A 17,965-nucleotide genomic window follows, 5' to 3' on the forward strand; every position below is an offset into this window, starting at 1 on the left:
ACAATGAGGGCTGACTGAGAATCCAAGGAAAATGGCACTGGGTTCTGATTCTACTGCATGTACTGGCTTTGTGGGAGCCTAGTCTGTTTGGATGCTCACCTTTATAGACCTGGATGGAGAGGGGAGGACCTTGGACTTCCCACAGGGCAGGGAACCCTGACTGCTCTTTGGACTGGAGAGGGAGGGGGAGAGGGAGGGGACAGGGAAGTGGGAGGAGGGGAGGAGGTGGAAACTTTTAATAAAAAAAAAAATAAAAGTTATGATGAGGGCTGGAGAGATGGCTCAGAGGTTAAGAGCACTGGCTGCTCTTCCAGAGGTCCTGAGTTCAATTGCCAGCAACATGGTGGCTCGCAACCATCTGTAATAAGATCTGGCATCCTCCTATGGCCCTCGGGCATACATGCAGGTAGAACACTATACATAATAATAAACAAAAGTTATAACAATAAATCATCTAATTTGTAACAAGGTATTTAGATTGATAAAGAAATCTAAAATCAAAACCGTACATTATTTACATGTGTTTGTATTTTTAGCATGTTTGTAAAGCACTTGAGGAGTTATATAATGTTCACTGCTCAGCTGAAGATGTTTTCAACTTGGATTCCAGCACTGAAGAAAAATTTAGCCGACATCTAATATTTCAGCTCCGTGATGCGGCATTTAAAGATAACATTCATGTTGGTGAGTACCTTTCAAAAGATCCTAGTTATATTAAAAACTTGTGTTTCCTTCTCCTCTTGAAACTTTCTAGGTTTTCCTAACCTTTTTGGTTGCTTACCTATTCTAAAAAGATGAAATGAGTTTTGCTAGGCCTCCTCAGCCTCCTTATTCCCTAGGGAAAGGTAAGTGCGCTATCTGCAATTCTGCAGCCCCACTACGCAGGACATTCAGATGTGATACGGAGTCAAGTCAAAGCAGGAACTCAGTTTATTACTGTGAACATCAGCTTATATAGGTTAAGTGACATAGTCTGATGTGGGGGCACCTCTAGCCAATGAGAAACAGCTAAGCCCTCCCTCTGGCTGGAGGGGGGTCTACCTAGGTTTTGCTGTCTCATCCTCCCTCGATTCCCTGAAACTCGAGTCAGACTTTTCTCTGTCCTACAGGCCTCAAGATACAGGCCCTGTGGTGCAGGAGAATTGTCTGTAATCTGTCAATTATATTTTAGATAAATGCTGATTGGCCAGGTAGGAAGTATAGGCGGGAAAACCAGGCAGGAAATAGAGGTGATGCAATGAGAACAGGAGAATTCTGGGAAGCAAGAAGCTCCCTCCGCCATTCCTGCCCAGACCAACGAAGAAGCAACATGTGAGCTGACAGCTGGAAAAGGTACTGAGCCATATGGCTAACACAGACAAGAATTATGGGTTACCGTAAGATGTAAGAATTAGCTAATAAGAAGACTGAGCTAATGGGCCAATCAGTTTATAATCTTATGGAGTCCTATGTGTGATTTTCTTTGGGTCTTGCCGGCTGTGGGGTACTGGGCGGGACAGATACCCCAACAAGCCGACCCTCATATTACAGTCCTGAGATGATTTTGGCCCAACAAATTTTCATGACTGACCTCAGCTCTTGGCCTGTTGTTCTGTTCCAGGTAGTTTAACCTACTCAGGCTATCAGTGGCATTAGTGCCTCTTACCATACATGCTGAGATAACTATGCATGTCCTGATGCTGGTTTCTTTCCAATAAGATTTCTTTTCAGTTTTCTGAGAAGCCAGGAGAGGCCTTATCTGTTATGTCTAATATCTGTATTTCTGACCTCTGCTTCAGCCTTAAATTAGCCTTAGTTTGGGGGCATGGGCCCTAGGTCATATCATGAAGGGCGTATTGTCCCCTGAAGAACTTTAGAACTGCGGTGACATCTGGGTGCACACCTAAAAGCGTAAGCAGAATACTTGCCCCAGGTCAAATGAAGGCCAGGGTGTAAAGCGAAGTCAGTCCAGAGAACATGCGGATAGGCCAAATGTGAACACCTAAGTCTAAGGCTTAAAGAGAGCCAGAGCCCTGGTGTTCATCAGAGCATAGTAGCCTTAGGCTTAAAGAGTGTTGGTAACATCCTTGTAACAGGCAACCCATTTCAGAGCTGCCAGTGTCTCGTGACCTCACAGCCACCTAGAAAAAAGGGATGACATAGTCTCTGAAGGCCTGGCGTATGGCTCTGAAGCCCCAGTTAGAGAAGGGCTGGGTCACAGCGAGCTGGAGTGCTCGCTCCTTACCTTGCCACATTAGTTGGCTCAGCCTCAGACTCTTTCTCTCATCCCTCGGGTGTCAGGAACTGCAGGCTAGATGACACGTGAACCCTATTCACTCTGTCATCACCTTCCCTGGTCACCCTCTCTACGGCTTCCATTATCATCCGCATAGACCACTAGGGTCTTTATATTTAACCTAGATTGTTCTAGACACCAGATTCCTGCAGCAACTTCCCGCCAATATTTCCACTCAGACGTTTCAACTCAACATGTCCTTCCCAAGCTCCCTCTCTTTCCCTACGCGCCTGCTCCTTCTCCTGTGATGTCTGTCAGTGAGCGGTGTCAGTCACCACCATCCAGTGCTGGTGCAGGCTTCAGCCTCGGCAGATCTCCACCAGATTATTTGGCCAGCTAGCTGGAGTGAGGTGATTATAGCACATGTACCTCAAACTCTTCAGGGCTCGTTCTTGCCCCACTCGCACAGTGAGGTCCACTGTGCTCTCAGCTCATCTCCCCACTCCAGCCGTAACTCAGTTCCCACCACAGCGTGCTTCTCTAGTCCTTGGGCCTTTCCGCTCTTTGTTACGGCTGTCTGAAGTCCAGTTTGGACGATCTGTCAAGATTTTGAACTTCTCAGTCCGTCTGAGAAGCTGTGTGTCACTCCAGCTCCAGGATTTAAAAGGCCAGTGCTCTTCTGGGTGGCAGCGTCCAGTGTTATGTGAAAGCACTTACCACTTCCTCGGGTGATTTCCTGTTTCCTTATCTCTATTCTGTGTAGTGTACACAAGCACACGTGTGGGTGTGGGTGTAAGCATGTCCGCATGTGTGTGCAGGTGCACTCACCCTTGTGGGCACATGGAGGCCAGAGGTGACATGAGGATATCTTCCTCAGTTACTTTCCCCCATTATTGTTCTATGATAGGACCCCTTCTTAACTTGAAGATTGCCATTTCAGCTAGGCTGGCTGGCCAGCAAGGATCTGCCCGTTTCCACTCCCCAGCACCATAGTTACTGATGGTATAGCCATGCTTGGCCTTTTTCATATTTTCTGTAGTTTCTGGGAATCTGAACTCAGGGTCTCAGGCTGACGCTGCAAATACTTTGCCCAGGGAGCTCTCTGTGAGTTCTACTTAATGTTTCTTAATGACAGGAACTGTTGATTATTGTTGTGTTTTCAGAGGTTACTATTTTCAGAGTCCTTTTTTCAGAGGTTAGCATGTATTAGTATTGGTATCAATAATATTTAGAATATCAACAGCAGTAATATATGGAGTGGCCATTTAATAACTGTTTGCTGAGTGTGTGCACAGAGGATAAGCAGAGTCTGAAGACAGCCCTGAGGAACTTCCTTTGCCTCCTGCTTTCTCCTCTCAGTTTGCTCTGTGACTGCTGACGGAAGGCCGCATGCTGAGAGTCTAGCAGGAGGAGAAGAGGGAGTTGCTAGTGACCAGCAGCCTCTGCTGCAGAGAGCTTCTGAAAGCAGATCACATTGTATCTGAGTTTGGGGTAGAATTTCGTCATACAGAGAAGAGTAAGAAAGCCTTTAGTACTGGGCAGTGGTGGCACACACCTTTAATCCCTGCACTCGGAGGCAGAGACAGGCAGATCTCTGTGAGCAGAGAGAGTTCCAGGACAGGCTCCAAAGCTACAAAGAAACTTGTCTCAAAAAACTAAACCAGAAAAAAGCCTTTACTATCATAGTGCATAGCCACAGTTAGAGTTGACAAATAGGCTCTCATCCTGTCATCCTAGGCTGTCTCCACAGCCGGAGTGCGATTCAGGGACTACAGACTAGACCACCTTTCCCCTTTGTTTCCCCGTTCTTGGTGTTCCTCTTTATGACGCTTCAAGTTCTTGTTACAAGCCTTGCAGAAAGAGGAACTGGGCCAAATGAAAGAGGTTACAGAACTTTATCTCTACTGCTCACATCTGCCACAGATCAGAGAAGAAAGGACACGGTGGGGTCTGGGCAGGGAGCCAGAGTGCTAATAAGCTGGCTGACTGCCGTCATGCTCCTGCCATGCTAGCTTTCTGCCAAGGGTCAAAGGCCTGGCTGCCTCAGCACTGCCCATGTAACCATTTTTGCAGTCCAGTTCTCTCTGTTCTTATTATCTGGGCCAGGTAGATGGAATTGAAGTTTCCAGGAGAGTCAGCTCTATCGATTTATGTGTATACTGTTTCGGAGTCCTTTGATACACTGTATCTTGTTAGCCAGTGCCACCTGCTCTTTTTCACTCCAGAAATAACCACATCTTTGTGTTACTGCAAGAATCAAATACTTTTGTTTCAGTTTAATGGTCTAATGCTTCTATAATAATAATTATTATTAATAAATTATTATTATTATTGTTTTTTTTTAAGACAGGGTTTCTCTGTAGCTTTGGAGCCTGTCCTGTAATTAGCTCTTGTAGACTAGGCTGGCCTCTAACCCACAGAGATCCACCTGCCTCTGCCTTCCAAGTGCTGCGATTAAAGGCATGCACCACCACCACCCAGCTTTCTATAGTTATTTATGTTTAGTGTGTGTGTGCACGCGCACTTACATGCGTTTACATGTGTGCATTCATTGTGCTTTTGTGTGTGTGTGTTTGAATCTGTGAATCTATGCCACATGAGTGCAGGTGCCCTTGAGGCTGGAAGAAGGTGTCAGATCCCCAGAAGCTGGAGTTGCAACAGTTGTGAGCTTCCTGACATGGGTGCTGAGAATTGAATGCTGGGCCTCTGGAAGAGCAGGAAACACCCTCAACTGCTGAGCCATCTCCCCAGCCCCTGTTTTGTTTGTTTTGAGACTAAGTCTTACTTTGTAGCCCTAGCTCGCCTCACATGGCTCCCGACTGTTTCCTTTGAGCGGCAATAGTATGCCAGTGCCTCCATATCCAGTTCTAGTTTCTTTAAGATGCTAAACATGTGTCAGTCATGGTGATACAGGCCTGCAGTCCTAGAATAAAGGAGACTGAGGAAAGATGATCCCAAGTTCAAGGGTGTCCAGGGTTGCTTAGCAAGACCCTGCCTCAAAAAAGCAAACCAAAAAGAAATTGTTTCTTTACATAGGAAAGTCTTATTTAGAGAAAGAAGATTTTGAGTGTAAAGCATGTGTGTGTTATGAAGTAAATATTGAAGCTTTTTAATATTTAAAGTGATAAGGCCCAATATACAGTTCTAGAGAAGTTTTCTTACATTATTTCTTATGTGCAGTATTATATACAAAGCAGTATAATAGCTGGATTAATGCTTGGCTTTGTGGTATAAATAGTACATGTGCATTTAAAGAAGTTCAGTTGTCTCACCAATTCTCCACAGTGTAGGTAGAGCAGAGTCTTAGGGCAGATGTTGAAGTATGAAATATATGAATTAATTCCAGATAGCACTCTAAGCTATCTTACAAGTTCATCTTGTGACCAGTTTGAGGGAGCTGTATGGTTGGAAACAGCCTTGGGACTCTCAGAGTGAGGGCTCTTGGGGCATGGTGTGGGAGCTGAAGAAACGAGGTTGAACTCGCCAGACTTTGCCAGGTACAGTTTCTAGCAATACATAACTGGGGGAAAGCTTTAGTGCATAAAGTTGTTGTTTGTAGATCCGCATCTAAGCAGTAAGTTCTAGTCTACAGAAAATAAGATTAGGTTGTAATCTTAAATCCTTTTCTTCTTAGGTAATTTTGTGAGAAAAATTCTGCAACCTGCTCTTCACTTAATTACCCGGGAAGATGAAGATAAAATTCCAGAGGAAATGGGCCACGAAGCTTCCCGTTTTTCTGATGTACTATTGGAACAAGAGACTTCAGAAGCCTGGGAGACACCGGAGTTGCCTAAGCGGCACAGCCCTGACCTTTCCTTTTTAGTTGTGAAGAATGGCATAGGAGAAAAGTGTCTTTTTGTAGACTTAGGTAAGTGGCATTGGCACCGCCGACTGTGCTGCGTGCTTTGTGAAAGGCAAGTCCATGTCCGCTTGGGCTCTGCGTAGGTTCCGTGATCCACTTGGAATGGATGTTCGCTTATTGAGTGAAAAGGTCAAGATTCATCTTTCACTTTGCTACATCCAGTTATCTCAGCACCGTTTGCTGGAAATGGCTCTCACTCCCCACTGCTCGACAGTACCGTTTGCCATCAACCCAGAGTCTGCACGTATTTCGGGCTCTGCTCTATTCTCTTGTTTAGTCTGGCTATCACTCTTTGCCATGTTGGATAGTTTTCTGGATAGAAATCTTACACACCTTTCATCAGATTAGTTGTAGATACTCTTGTTTCTTTTCTTGATGCCTCCCTTTCTGTGGGGTTTTCCGCTACAGTTCTTTGGCAGCTCTCAGTCGCAAATTTTCTTTCTGGCACTTTGTCCCACTCTTCTGTTTGCTCTCCTCTGAAGAGATGCTCCGGAATCATTAAGTTAGCTACCTGCATGGGGCCTTCTGTCATCCTAACTTCTGCTCATCTTAATTTGTATTGTATACTGCCTTAATTTTGTATATGGGGAAATATCGTTTTTTCTGGCAATTCTGCAGAAGAATATTTGCTGACCATAAAACTAATCATGAAAGCATGCATTCATTTTTTAAAATTAATTTTTGATGTAGGAGTTTATACAAGAAACAGAAACTTCCGACTGTATCAATCATCAAAGATAGGAAAATGTGTGGCTTTGGAGGTTGCTGAAGATAACAGATTTATCCCAGAACAGTCAAAAGATATTTCTGAGGAAAACCAGTATTTCCTGTCTTCCCTGGTGAGCAATGTCAGGTCTGTAGAGCAGAGTTAATCATCATGTATTTATGTAAATAGCATTGTATAGTGCTAAAATGTGAATTCTATAAATTGATTCTACCTTAAGAAAAAGAAAGTTTGTTTTTAAAAGTCTCTTTTCTCTGTTTCTGAAAAATAATAGTAAGAAATGTTTCTAACAATTCAGTTTCCTCTTTATATCTTTTTATGATTATATTTAATGCATTCTAAAATTCCAATTATTCTAAAGTTATCACCTATAAAGTAGAAAATAATGACATTTGCATTGTGTTTGAAAGTGTAATTACTACTGTCTCAATTTCTTTCCACATATACATATGTACATTTAGAACTTACATAGCCCCCTGATCAAAAACAGTTTCTGGCCTTAGTACTTGCCTGGAGTACTCAAGGCCCTATATTTGATCCACTGCACCAAGCCCTAGAAAATGTGTTTTAATTGGGACCAATGTTCGTATAGTTATGTCACGTGATTTTTTTCTATTCAACAACATATCACAAACATTTTCCAAGTCAATAGTTTGCCAACAATTATAGATAAAACGTTTAATGCTGTAAGCGTTTGTGCTGTGTGGCATGCTTACTGTCAGGTCTGTTGTTGCTCAGTAGGTTTCTATGCTTTGGTCACTCATTCGCCTTTGTCAGCTCAGGATGTGGTTAGTTCCTAGACCTATCTGTATTTCTAGCACTTGGGGGTGGACATGCAAGGACGAGGAGCTCAGGATCATCACTGGTCACATAGTAAGTTCACGGCCAGCTGGACTGTATGGAACCATGTGTTACCCCTTCATCCCCGGTCCCCCAAACCAACAAACACAGCAAACCCTAAAACAAACAAAAGTAGTTAACAACTGGACTAAACCATGTTAACTTACTATGCCCTTTACCCTCCTCAAAATTTTTTTTTTTATTTTGAGGTTTGTTTTTTCAAGACAGAGACTCACTGTGTAACCAGTAGGCTTGGAATTCACTATATAAACCAAGATGGCCTCAGATTCACAGAAATCCACCTGCCTTTGTATCTCCCCAAAACTTTTTAAGGAAAAAAAATTTATGTAAACTAATTTTAAGAAGGTCTATTAAGCTGAATGTGGTAGCACATGCCTATAATTCCAGTACTCAGGATCAGAGGCTAGTGGATCTCTGAGTTCAAGGCCAGCCTGGTCTACAAAGCAAACTCCAGAACAGCCAGGGCTGCACAGAGAAAACCTGCCTCAAAAAACAAACAAAAAGGAATAAATATTAAAGGCTATTATTAAAATGTTTTTCTAGGAAAAGTTATGTGTCGTGGGGAGATACACTCCCCACCCCCTGACCATATATCTCTATTGTGTTTGTGTTCCTCTGATATTTCTCAAAAGTAAGATCAACGACTTGAAGCCCTGGCTGCCCTGGAACTTACTCTGTAGACCAGGATGGCCTTGAACTTAGAGATCTGCCTGCTTCTGCTTCCCAAGTGCTGAAATTAAAAATGTATGCTACCAAGATCAAAGACTTTTAAAATGGGAATAATGACCTTCCGGGGTTGTTGAATTAAGCTTAGAACATACACATAACATGTCCCCAGAGCGGCCGGACCGTTGGAGGGGCAGCGTCTGCAGGGTTGGTGTGAATTTTGGTCGCGCCTCCTGTGCTTTCGTTACTCTTTCCTTCTTCTCATCCGTATTCATAGCTCTAAAACCTAACAGAAGTCTCAAAGGTCTGTGTGTCTGGGAGTGGAACTGTTCTTTTAATCATTTCAGTTACCCTGGAATACTTGAATGACTCTGTGAAGAAATTATTCTAAACAACTTCCAATGACTATTTAAAGGAAATTGGATTTTTGTTTGTTTGTTTTTTATATTGTATTTTATGTTCATTGGTGTTTTACATGTATATATGTCTGCGTGAGCATATCAGAAGCCCTGAAACTGGAGTCACAGACAGGTGTGAGCTGTCATATGGGTGCTGGGAACTGAACCCTGGTCCCCTGGATAAGGAACTAGTGCTCTTAACCGCTGAGTCATCTCTCCAACCTCCAGGAAATTGGTTTTTTAATTGGCATAGTCTTATCATTATGAAGACTGGCACCTTGGGCCATAACAGTGAAGCCACTTGGCACTGTTTCCTCTCTCTAGTCCTGTTACTTTCATTCTAACATAATGTTACTTTGTTTCTTTTATATGATTTCTCTAGATTCTCAGACTCTTTGCGAATTCTCACATGTGACACATCTCAGACTAAAAGAAAGCGGGCTGAGTGTTTTAACAGCACCGGCGCTTCAGGTAACTTTAAACAAAGAATTTTACATTAAAGTTTAGGGATCCTAAACGTATTTTACTTTAAAAAATCTTAAATTTTAAATTTTAAGTACCCGTATCCGCTGATCACTTTAAAAACTAATTCTTCTAGATTTCTAACCAGGTTAGACATACTATAAAAAATTGTATAGGTATTTATTAATTACTATACCTGATTTTCATTCTGTGGTATTTAAAGACTATATAAATAATGCATTTTATATAAAACAAGCACATCAAAATATGACTACATAACCTTTCACCCATTTTTTTAAAAAGTATTTTTGTAATGGATATTTGCCTGCATATTTGTCTGTGCGCCATGTGCATGTCTGGTGCCTACGGAGGCCACAAGTAACCACTAAGCCATTTCTCCAGCGCTGCTTTCACCCTTTGTCCATACTCAAAGACAGGTGGCTTGATGAGACAGCTCACCAAGCCTGCCAACCCAAATTCAATCCAGGGGCCATATGGTGAAAGTCAAGAACTGACTAACACAGCATATGCTCTGACCTCCACACTTAATCTGTGGCATGCTTGCACAGGCGCATGTGCATCTGTGTGCATATGTGTGTGTGCGCGCACACACAGACCTAAATTAATGTAATCTATTTTTAAAAATTATAGGCAACTACTATAGTAGTTTCCTGTTTAACCTTGCATGCCTGCAAAAGTGTTTCACATATAACTTTATCATATTTTGCCCATTCCTATACTGAAGACCCCATAGGGTCTTTTGAAGTTTCTCAAGTTTCTTATGTAAAATTTCTGATATTTTTATTCACATATATTGGTATATCATTATAATAGTGAGAAACTCCTGGCAATCTAATATACACCAGAATTGGATGACATAGTCCATAACTACAAAGTTTAGATGTGTAAGGCCTACATAGTGGAAGACACCCGTTGATAGTGAGAAGAGAAAAAGTAGGTTCTAAAATTACGAGATTGGGGACATAGCTTGGTGATAGAGCACTTGCCCTGGGTTCAGTACTTCCTGTTGCTTCAATAACAGCAATAAGACACACACACACACATACACACACAAATTATATGATTATAAGCCTGTTTTCCTGTGTTTATTATAAGACGTTTTCCTGTGTTTATTTCTTCTGATTGCTTAAGATATATTTCTAGACATTGCTTGGGAGTTTTTTTTTTCATTTCTACACTTAAATATTTTTCAAAATGTCTCCAGTTATTTATTTAACTATTTAAGTGAAATTCCAACTTCATTTTTTAAAAAAACTAGATTTTCCTGTCATTAAACATAAGTGAATTTGTGAATGGATCATTCATTCTAAGTTGTGACAGTAGATTCTTAGGTACAAAATAAAGTTGTTAGTGCCCTCCAGTGAGAGACCCAGGAAACACAAATTGAGTTTGTGATTCCCTGTTCCCTGAGGTGCTGGAAATTCTTGGGGCGTCTCAGTAAAGTGTTGGAAAGGACTTAAATTTTGGGGCCTGGCTTTTGGGACTCCAGGGTGGACACAGCAAGTGTGGACTCATTTTTACTGGAGAATACATTCCACTAGTTGTCGTGCTAAATCTTCTCCCGGAGGAGGCCGTCTGGAGGGAGGTTTACACCTCTGTAATTGGTAAACACAAGAGTTGCTCGTGATGGCCACGGTGATAGTGTTTGGCCATGTTTGTAGTTTGGATGCTCATGTTTTCTCCTTGCTCAGACAAGATGGCAGGGAGTTTTGTCTTTGTCGTGAATCCTTACAACCTCAGAGTGGCCTCAGTGTCTACCTGCTGAAGTCCTGTGGCACCATTTCTGTTTAATAGCAAAACATCAAGGCTGAAGTAGGAGGCAGGGCAACGCCAAGGCTTAGCCAGTAGACCTGTGCCGCTTCTGGGCTGAGGGTATAAGGGTATACCCTGCTCCTTGTCTGAGAGAAGAAAACAGGCCCTTTATATAAACCAGCCAGCATCTGACCCAGTTGAAGTTTCCATCTGCCTTCTTATAGCATAGCAAGAGACCAGGAACTGACAGTAAGGCAAGTTGCAAAACGGGGTGGGGGGGATCCTTAATTATTTGATCACTATTTGTTCAGCATTTAACTGTTCTCATTGGTAAATACTTGTCTCCATTGCAGCCGAATCCATCGCAGGCTTTCAGTGCTCACCGTATCCTGAAGTTGACCAATTTGTTATTTCTTTGGTGAATAAACATGCCATCAAAGGAGGTAGAGTGTGCTTACATTTTATTAGCTCACACGACAGAGGGACGGCTCCTTGAGCAGCATCCTTTGCATTTCAGGAATTCGGCGTTGGAACTACTTTTTCCCAGAAGAATTACTGGTTTATGATATCTGTAAATATCGTTGGTGTGAAAACATTGGAAGACCCCACAAAAGTAATAATATTATGTAAGTAATACTGTTTGTTAATGACTTATATGCCTTTAACATATATTTAAAATACTTATAATTTTTAAAATAATGTTGATAATATAAATAATTTTTATAATATATAAAATTATATCCTATATTTGGTCAATATTGTATAATATCAATTTATTTGCTGTTAGATTAATTCTAGTACATACCAGCTCTATTTTGCTTTGTTTGATAACAACCCTACAGTATCAGCTTAAATAGATGATAGAATTGAATGGGGCAGGAGACAGTTGCAGACGGTACTGGTGGACAGATTGCCTTTCCCTTCTTCTCTACCATTGGTCCTTGACACCTGATAGAAGTAAATTGGGCAGATGTGGGTGAGTAGGAAACTCTTCAGTTAGCGTGAAGCCTGAGGTTAAGGTGAGGTTTCTTTGTTCTAGACAAAGCTCAGGAGGAACCTGTATCCATTAAGACTGCTGACTATGCATACCAGGCCCTGTTTCAGGAACTTTCCTGGACAAAAAAGAGAAGTAAAATGCAAAGTAAAACCAGAAATAGCATTTAAACTGTGTGAGGGTTTGGCTAGAATAGGGGTAAACTGGAAGTTACCAGTCACGAGAGAGTTTACTGTTTTGTATTGTCAGTGTCAAAGCTGAGACGCTTCCATAATTTGTTTGTTCTAGACATGAGGAAAGGTTCATGAATGTTTTGCTGAAGAACATGTTGAATAGCCTGATTCTATGTTATAGCTGGTATACTAGATTAAATCTGTTTACAAAAGCCGTCAAAACTGTACGTTTGAGGATTGGAGATGTGGCTCAGTGGTTACTGCAATTAATTAGTCTTTTAATTTTGGTCTTGCTAATTTTTTTAAGTTTTACTTTTTACTAATTCTTTTTACTAATTACTAATTCTTGTATTTTATTGTTCGTTTTCCAAGGTGTCATTGGTCATTCTTCTTTTGTAATACAAGGTGTAAAAACTATATGGCCAGCACTTGCTGCTTACAGAGGACCCAGGTTCAGTTCCCTGTGGGGAGATTTCACACTATGCAAAAAAATATTTCAGGGATTATTTTTATTAGTTAAGACTGTTGAGATTTCCTGATTTTGAAGTTTGCTTAGTTTGGCATATTTCGCTGGTGCGTGTGGAGGCCGGAAGGCATGGGCTTCCCTGGAACTGGAGTTGCAGACAGTTGTGAGCTATCATGTGGTGTTGGCAACAAGAGCTGCAAGTGCTCCTAACTGCGGAGCCAACCCTCCAGCCAAAACTAATGTATTGCCTTATCTTTTCAAGATTTGTTTATCTTTGTTTATGTGTCCTGTGTGAGTTCAGGTGCACCATGTGCCAGAGGGCATAAGGTCCTCTGGAAATGGAGTTACAGGCAGTTGTGAACCAACTGATACGGGTCCTCTGCCTGAGCAGTAAGCCCCTTTAGTACTGACTCATGTCTCCAGCCCTACACCAATACCTTTAGATTTGAGGATGCTCAGAGTATAGCTAGCACAGAGTCAGTCTTTATTAGTGATTTGCACTTGATTACAAAGAGCTACTTCATATGTGCCTATTAGATCAAGTTTGCTGACTGCATCAATACTGTTCTATTCATATTGTCTGCATCTTTACTGACTAGTTTTGGTAGTTGCTTTATCTCTAGATTGCTAAGAGAATGCATTGTTTTATCAAATCCTTATAAAAGAATCTCTTTAAAATTCTTTGACAAAGTCATGCAATGTATGTTTTTCTTTTTACAAATAAATGTATTTTTCTTTTTATTTAAAATAGATGTTTTCTCCCATAATATAGTTTTCCCTCCCTCTACTCCTTCTAGTTTCTCCCCACATCCCATCCCTTCTGGACTGACCCCTTTCTGTCTTTCATTAAAAAACATATAGGCTTCTAAGGGATAATAAAATAAAATACAATAAGATAAAAACACATTGGAATAGAACAAAACAAACTGACAGAATGAAGAGAGACCAAAAAAAGGCAGGAGAAACAGATATAGATGCAGAGACTCATTTGTTTGCACACTCAGAAATCCCATTAAAACACTAAACTGGAATATATATGTGTGTGTGTGTGTGTGTGTATGTGTGTGTGCATATATAATATATACGTATATAATAAATATGTATATGCATATAATATATGGGAAAATATGTATGTAAGGTGTCTTATTTAGGATTCCATTGCTGTGACGAGACACCATGACCATGGCAACTCTTAAAACATTTAATTGGGGTGAATCACTTACAGTTTTGGAGGTTCAGTCCATTATCATGACAGTGAGCACGGTAGTACGCAGGCAGACTTGGTGTTGGAGCTAAGAGTGCTACACTTTGCAGGCAAAAGGAAGTCAACTGAAAGTCACACTGAGGAAGCTTGAGCAAAAGAGCCCTCAAAGCCACAATGACACACTTCTTCCTACAAGTCCACACCTCCTAAATAGTGCCACTCCCTTTGGGGTCCACTTTCTTTCAAACTACCACATAAGATAAAAAGAAAGAGAAATATGTAAATAAAACATAACAATTAAAGAAAACAAGAGAGGAAAAGCCCTAACATGGCATTTTAAGACAAGGAACCTTCAAAGATGAAAGTTTTTTTCTTGTTGGCTATCTACTGCTGGGCTTACAGCCTACCCTTAAGAGTATTTTGTTTCCTCTTTGAAACTCCCTTGGAGGAAACTAAATTTTCATTTGTAAGTGGTTATCAACTGGTGATAGCATCTGGCTTAGGGACGGGGCATGTGTCCACTTCTTTCAGGTCTAGGACTCCATCTGGTGCAGAACCATTCAGGCCCTGTGCAGGCTGCCTCAGTCTGTGAATTCATATCTGCATCCATCCTTCTACAATGTATGTTAATACCAATTTCTTCCCCAAATCCTTCCAGATGGACCCCCACCTTACTACCTTCCCATATATTTCCGAGTGTGGGGTCATCTGCTGGAGTGTAGTTGACCTACCAAGAGCTGCACCCTTAAAGCTGACCTTTCCCTCCCCCAGAGGCTATCATCTGTCCACACGCTCATCTAAGTGTGGGGACTGGTGAACCTCTTCCCACTCCATGATTGAATATTGACTGGCTTGATCGTGTGTGAATTTTGTGCAGGCAACCACGACTTCTGTGAGTTCAAAAGTGTAATACCCTTCATGTCCAGAAGACAATGTTCTTAGCAGTCTTCCTTGACCCCAGCTCTTACGGTGTCCCCACCCCCTCTTGGGTAGAAAATGAGATATAGACATCATGTTTGTGGCTAAACACTCCACACTCACTGTCTGTACTTAGCTCTGAGTAGATTCGTTATCCTTACAGTGCTATCTCTTGTTTTGTTTTTATTTTGTTGTTGTTTGTGGGTTTTGTTTTTTTTTTTGAAACGGGGTTCTCTGTGTAACAGCCCTGGCTGTCCTGGAACTTGCTTTGTAGACCAGATTGGCCTTGAACTCACAGAGATCTGCCCCCCACCCACACACACACCTGTTCCTCTGAGTGCTGGGATTAAAGGTGTGCACTACCAAACCTGGCATGCTGTCCACTCTTGCTTGTGTGTTTTGAAGATGTATTATTTTGGTGGATATAACTTGAAAATTTCTGGATCTTCCTAGAGAAAAGTTTGTCACTTTTTTTTTCCTGCCCAGAAGTCCATTTGTATAGTATCCGTCCCTCAACCTGGAGCTTACCATTTTGGCTAGGCTGGCTGGCTGGCAAGCTCCTGGGATCTTCCTGCATTCCCCTTCCTAGGTTCCCTATCTCCACACTGGGGCTACAGATGTGCCCCCAGTTTCTATGTGGGTTCCTGAGATTTGGACTCATGTCTTCACCCTTGGACAACAAGTGTTTATCCCACTGAGCTGGCTTCTTAGCCTCCTGATTTGTTTTCTTGTGGGTTCTGTGGATTCTGAGGTTCAGAGCCTCGTGAATAAGCACTTCCCCGTGGATCTCTCCTCAGCCCCGTGTTTTCTTAGCAGCCGGTTTTCTTTTGATTTCACATGCTTATTTTCATCCTTTAGCTTTTTAATTTTTCTCCATCTTTTAAGTTGTAGGCACATCTCTGGGAAATGGTGTATATTTGAACTTTTATCTTCTATCCAGTATGGGTATTAATGCTTTCTTTTCTTTATACATAAAGGATTCTGGTTGATCTGAAAAATGAAGTTTGGTATCAAAAATGCCATGATCCTGTATGTAAAGCACAAAACTTCAAATCTAACTGTGAGTTATTAATTTTTATATTTACCACAAAGTGAGAATTAGACATCCACCTAAAATTATTCTTTCTGATTCAGGCTTTCCATTACCCACTGAAGTAAGTCTGCGGTTCCTTCTGAAAGAGGTGAGTGCGGCTCCTGGCCTTTTGGTCCATAGCATGAGTGAGCTAGGAACAGCATCCTGTCCAGGTAGCTTTCCAACAGTGAGGCACTTGTGTTCACTTTGGGATATGTTAATCGTCTTCCCACCTTAGGGCCTCTCATGACAGGGATGGCTAGGAAATGAAGTGTATAATCAATCTAGCCCCAGGCATATAACAAGTTTCTTACATTTTACTTTATAGAATAAACCAAGGTGTTTGCGTCTTAGTGTCTGTTTGACCGGACACTATTTGTAGGTTGGGTTTCTGTCTTAGAACTATGTCAAAGGGAATACACAGTTTTGCTTTTGGATATGACTAGCTGGCCAAACCAACATTTAATCCAAACGATTCACATTTAGTGTTAAATATTAGAAAATACATAGAAAGCGGAAGTGGGTTAGGCTGGATGGTTCATGATCAAGAGCACTACTGCTGCTGTAGAATAACTGGATTCAGATCCCAGCACCTCATGGAGACTCACAACCATCTGAAACTCCATGGGATCCAGTGCCCCTCTTCTGACCTCCACAAGCTCCTGCCTGCATGTGACATACATACACATTTCTTTAAAAAAAAAAAAAACAAAAAGAGCAAAAAGGTAAAAAGCTTCATTAATTTGGCCAAACTGATTCAAAGGTTTTAGCATAAATCTCCCATTGTTTATACTTGTGTGTGCTCATTTTGTTTCCAAGTTGTAACACATGGAGGTAGGTCTCTTCCCTCAAGTATCAGGAACATTTCATTACAAGCTATTACCAAATTGCTCCATGAACCCTGAGGTTGCACAGCTGATGAAAGCACCTGCTACTAAGTCTGCCAGCACTGCCGATAGCCACCTTCTCATCACCAGCTTATAGACGAGTGGCAAGTCACTTTCCATTCGGATTTATTAATGAAGTTGTGCTCTTTTGAGGTTATTATTTGTGTTTCTCTTATGAATTTCTTTTTCTGTGACATCTTATTTAATATTTTTGGTCATGTATTATTTAGAATTAATTTTTTTAATTTTTACTTTCACCTTAAAAGACTCAGCACCTTCTTTCAGATTGCCCTGTTGACTGAGGTTTCTGTCCCATCAGGCCCCACAGCCACTTAGTCCCAAATAAACACACAGAGGTCTACATGAATTATAAACTGATTGGCCTAGTATTTCAGGCTCTTCTTATTAACTAATTCTTACATCTTAAAATTAGCCCATTATTCGGTACCTTTTTCAGCAAGGCAGTCACATCTTGCTTGTTCTGTATCTAGGTGATGACTGCAGACTGAAACTTTTCTCTTCCCATAATTCTTTTTGCCCCACCTCTACTTCCTGCCTGGCTACTGACCAATCAGCAATTATTTAAAATACAAGTGACAGGGTACAGACTATTGTCCCATAGCATTGCCCTGGTTAGAATAAATGACCTGCTACAAACTGAACTAGTGCTTAAATTTGCTCTAGAAAACTGGCATCCTTTGAAACTTGTATTTAACATCTGTTATGAGAACACTTAAGTTTTATTTTATGCATATGGGTATTTTGGTTGCATGTATGTCTATGTGCCACATATTTACCATGTGTGCCTGGTACCGAAGGAAACAGAGGGTTCCCTGGAAATCTAGTCACAGATGGTTATAAGCCACCATGTGTGCTGGGGACGGAACCTGGATCCCTAGGAAGAGCAGCCTCTTAACCACTGAGCTGTCTCCTGACCCAGCACCAAGTTTAAAGTGAAAATCCCATGAGCTGGACAAAGAACTGATAGGCAGAGTCTCTGGTGACTGGTAGGTTTCAAAGTGCTAGAAATGACTAGGAACGAATTAAAAATCTTAAATTATCTCTTAAAAAAAGCAATGTATCATTCTTAGTTGTTTTTTAGTGGTTTCTTTCATTTTTTTGCAATGCTGGGAATTGGGCCTGGGGCCTCACCCATGGGAAGCAAGTGCTCTCCCCTGAGCTAATTTTCAACCATTGATTTATTTTGGTGACTGGTTTCAGTGGAATTTTTTCGTTTCTAATAATACCCCAAAAATGCCAAATGAAAGTATTTTTGTATACACCATACCG

At 41.4% G+C, this 17,965-nt stretch overlaps 1 protein-coding gene across 4 annotated transcripts in view; it reads left to right on the plus strand.

Annotated features, from left to right (window-relative positions):
- Primpol (primase and DNA directed polymerase) overlaps positions 1-17,965 on the plus strand; it is a 35,602-nt gene that overhangs the window by 16,181 nt on the left and 1,456 nt on the right. For all 4 annotated transcript variants that reach the window (XM_087901028.1, XM_048455594.3, XM_048455589.3 and 1 more), the window contains 8 exons: positions 537-684; positions 5,850-6,083; positions 6,768-6,930; positions 9,109-9,197; positions 11,315-11,404; positions 11,479-11,587; positions 15,694-15,776; positions 15,851-15,897. In XM_087901028.1, coding sequence (XP_087757154.1) covers positions 537-684; positions 5,850-6,083; positions 6,768-6,930; positions 9,109-9,197; positions 11,315-11,404; positions 11,479-11,587; positions 15,694-15,776; positions 15,851-15,897 — 963 coding nt within the window. The remainder of the gene's footprint in view (positions 1-536; positions 685-5,849; positions 6,084-6,767; positions 6,931-9,108; positions 9,198-11,314; positions 11,405-11,478; positions 11,588-15,693; positions 15,777-15,850; positions 15,898-17,965) is intronic.

The sequence above is a fragment of the Myodes glareolus genome, chromosome 23, assembly GCF_982192425.1.
Source record: "Myodes glareolus chromosome 23, mMyoGla1.1, whole genome shotgun sequence".
Taxonomy (NCBI): domain Eukaryota; kingdom Metazoa; phylum Chordata; class Mammalia; order Rodentia; family Cricetidae; genus Myodes; species Myodes glareolus.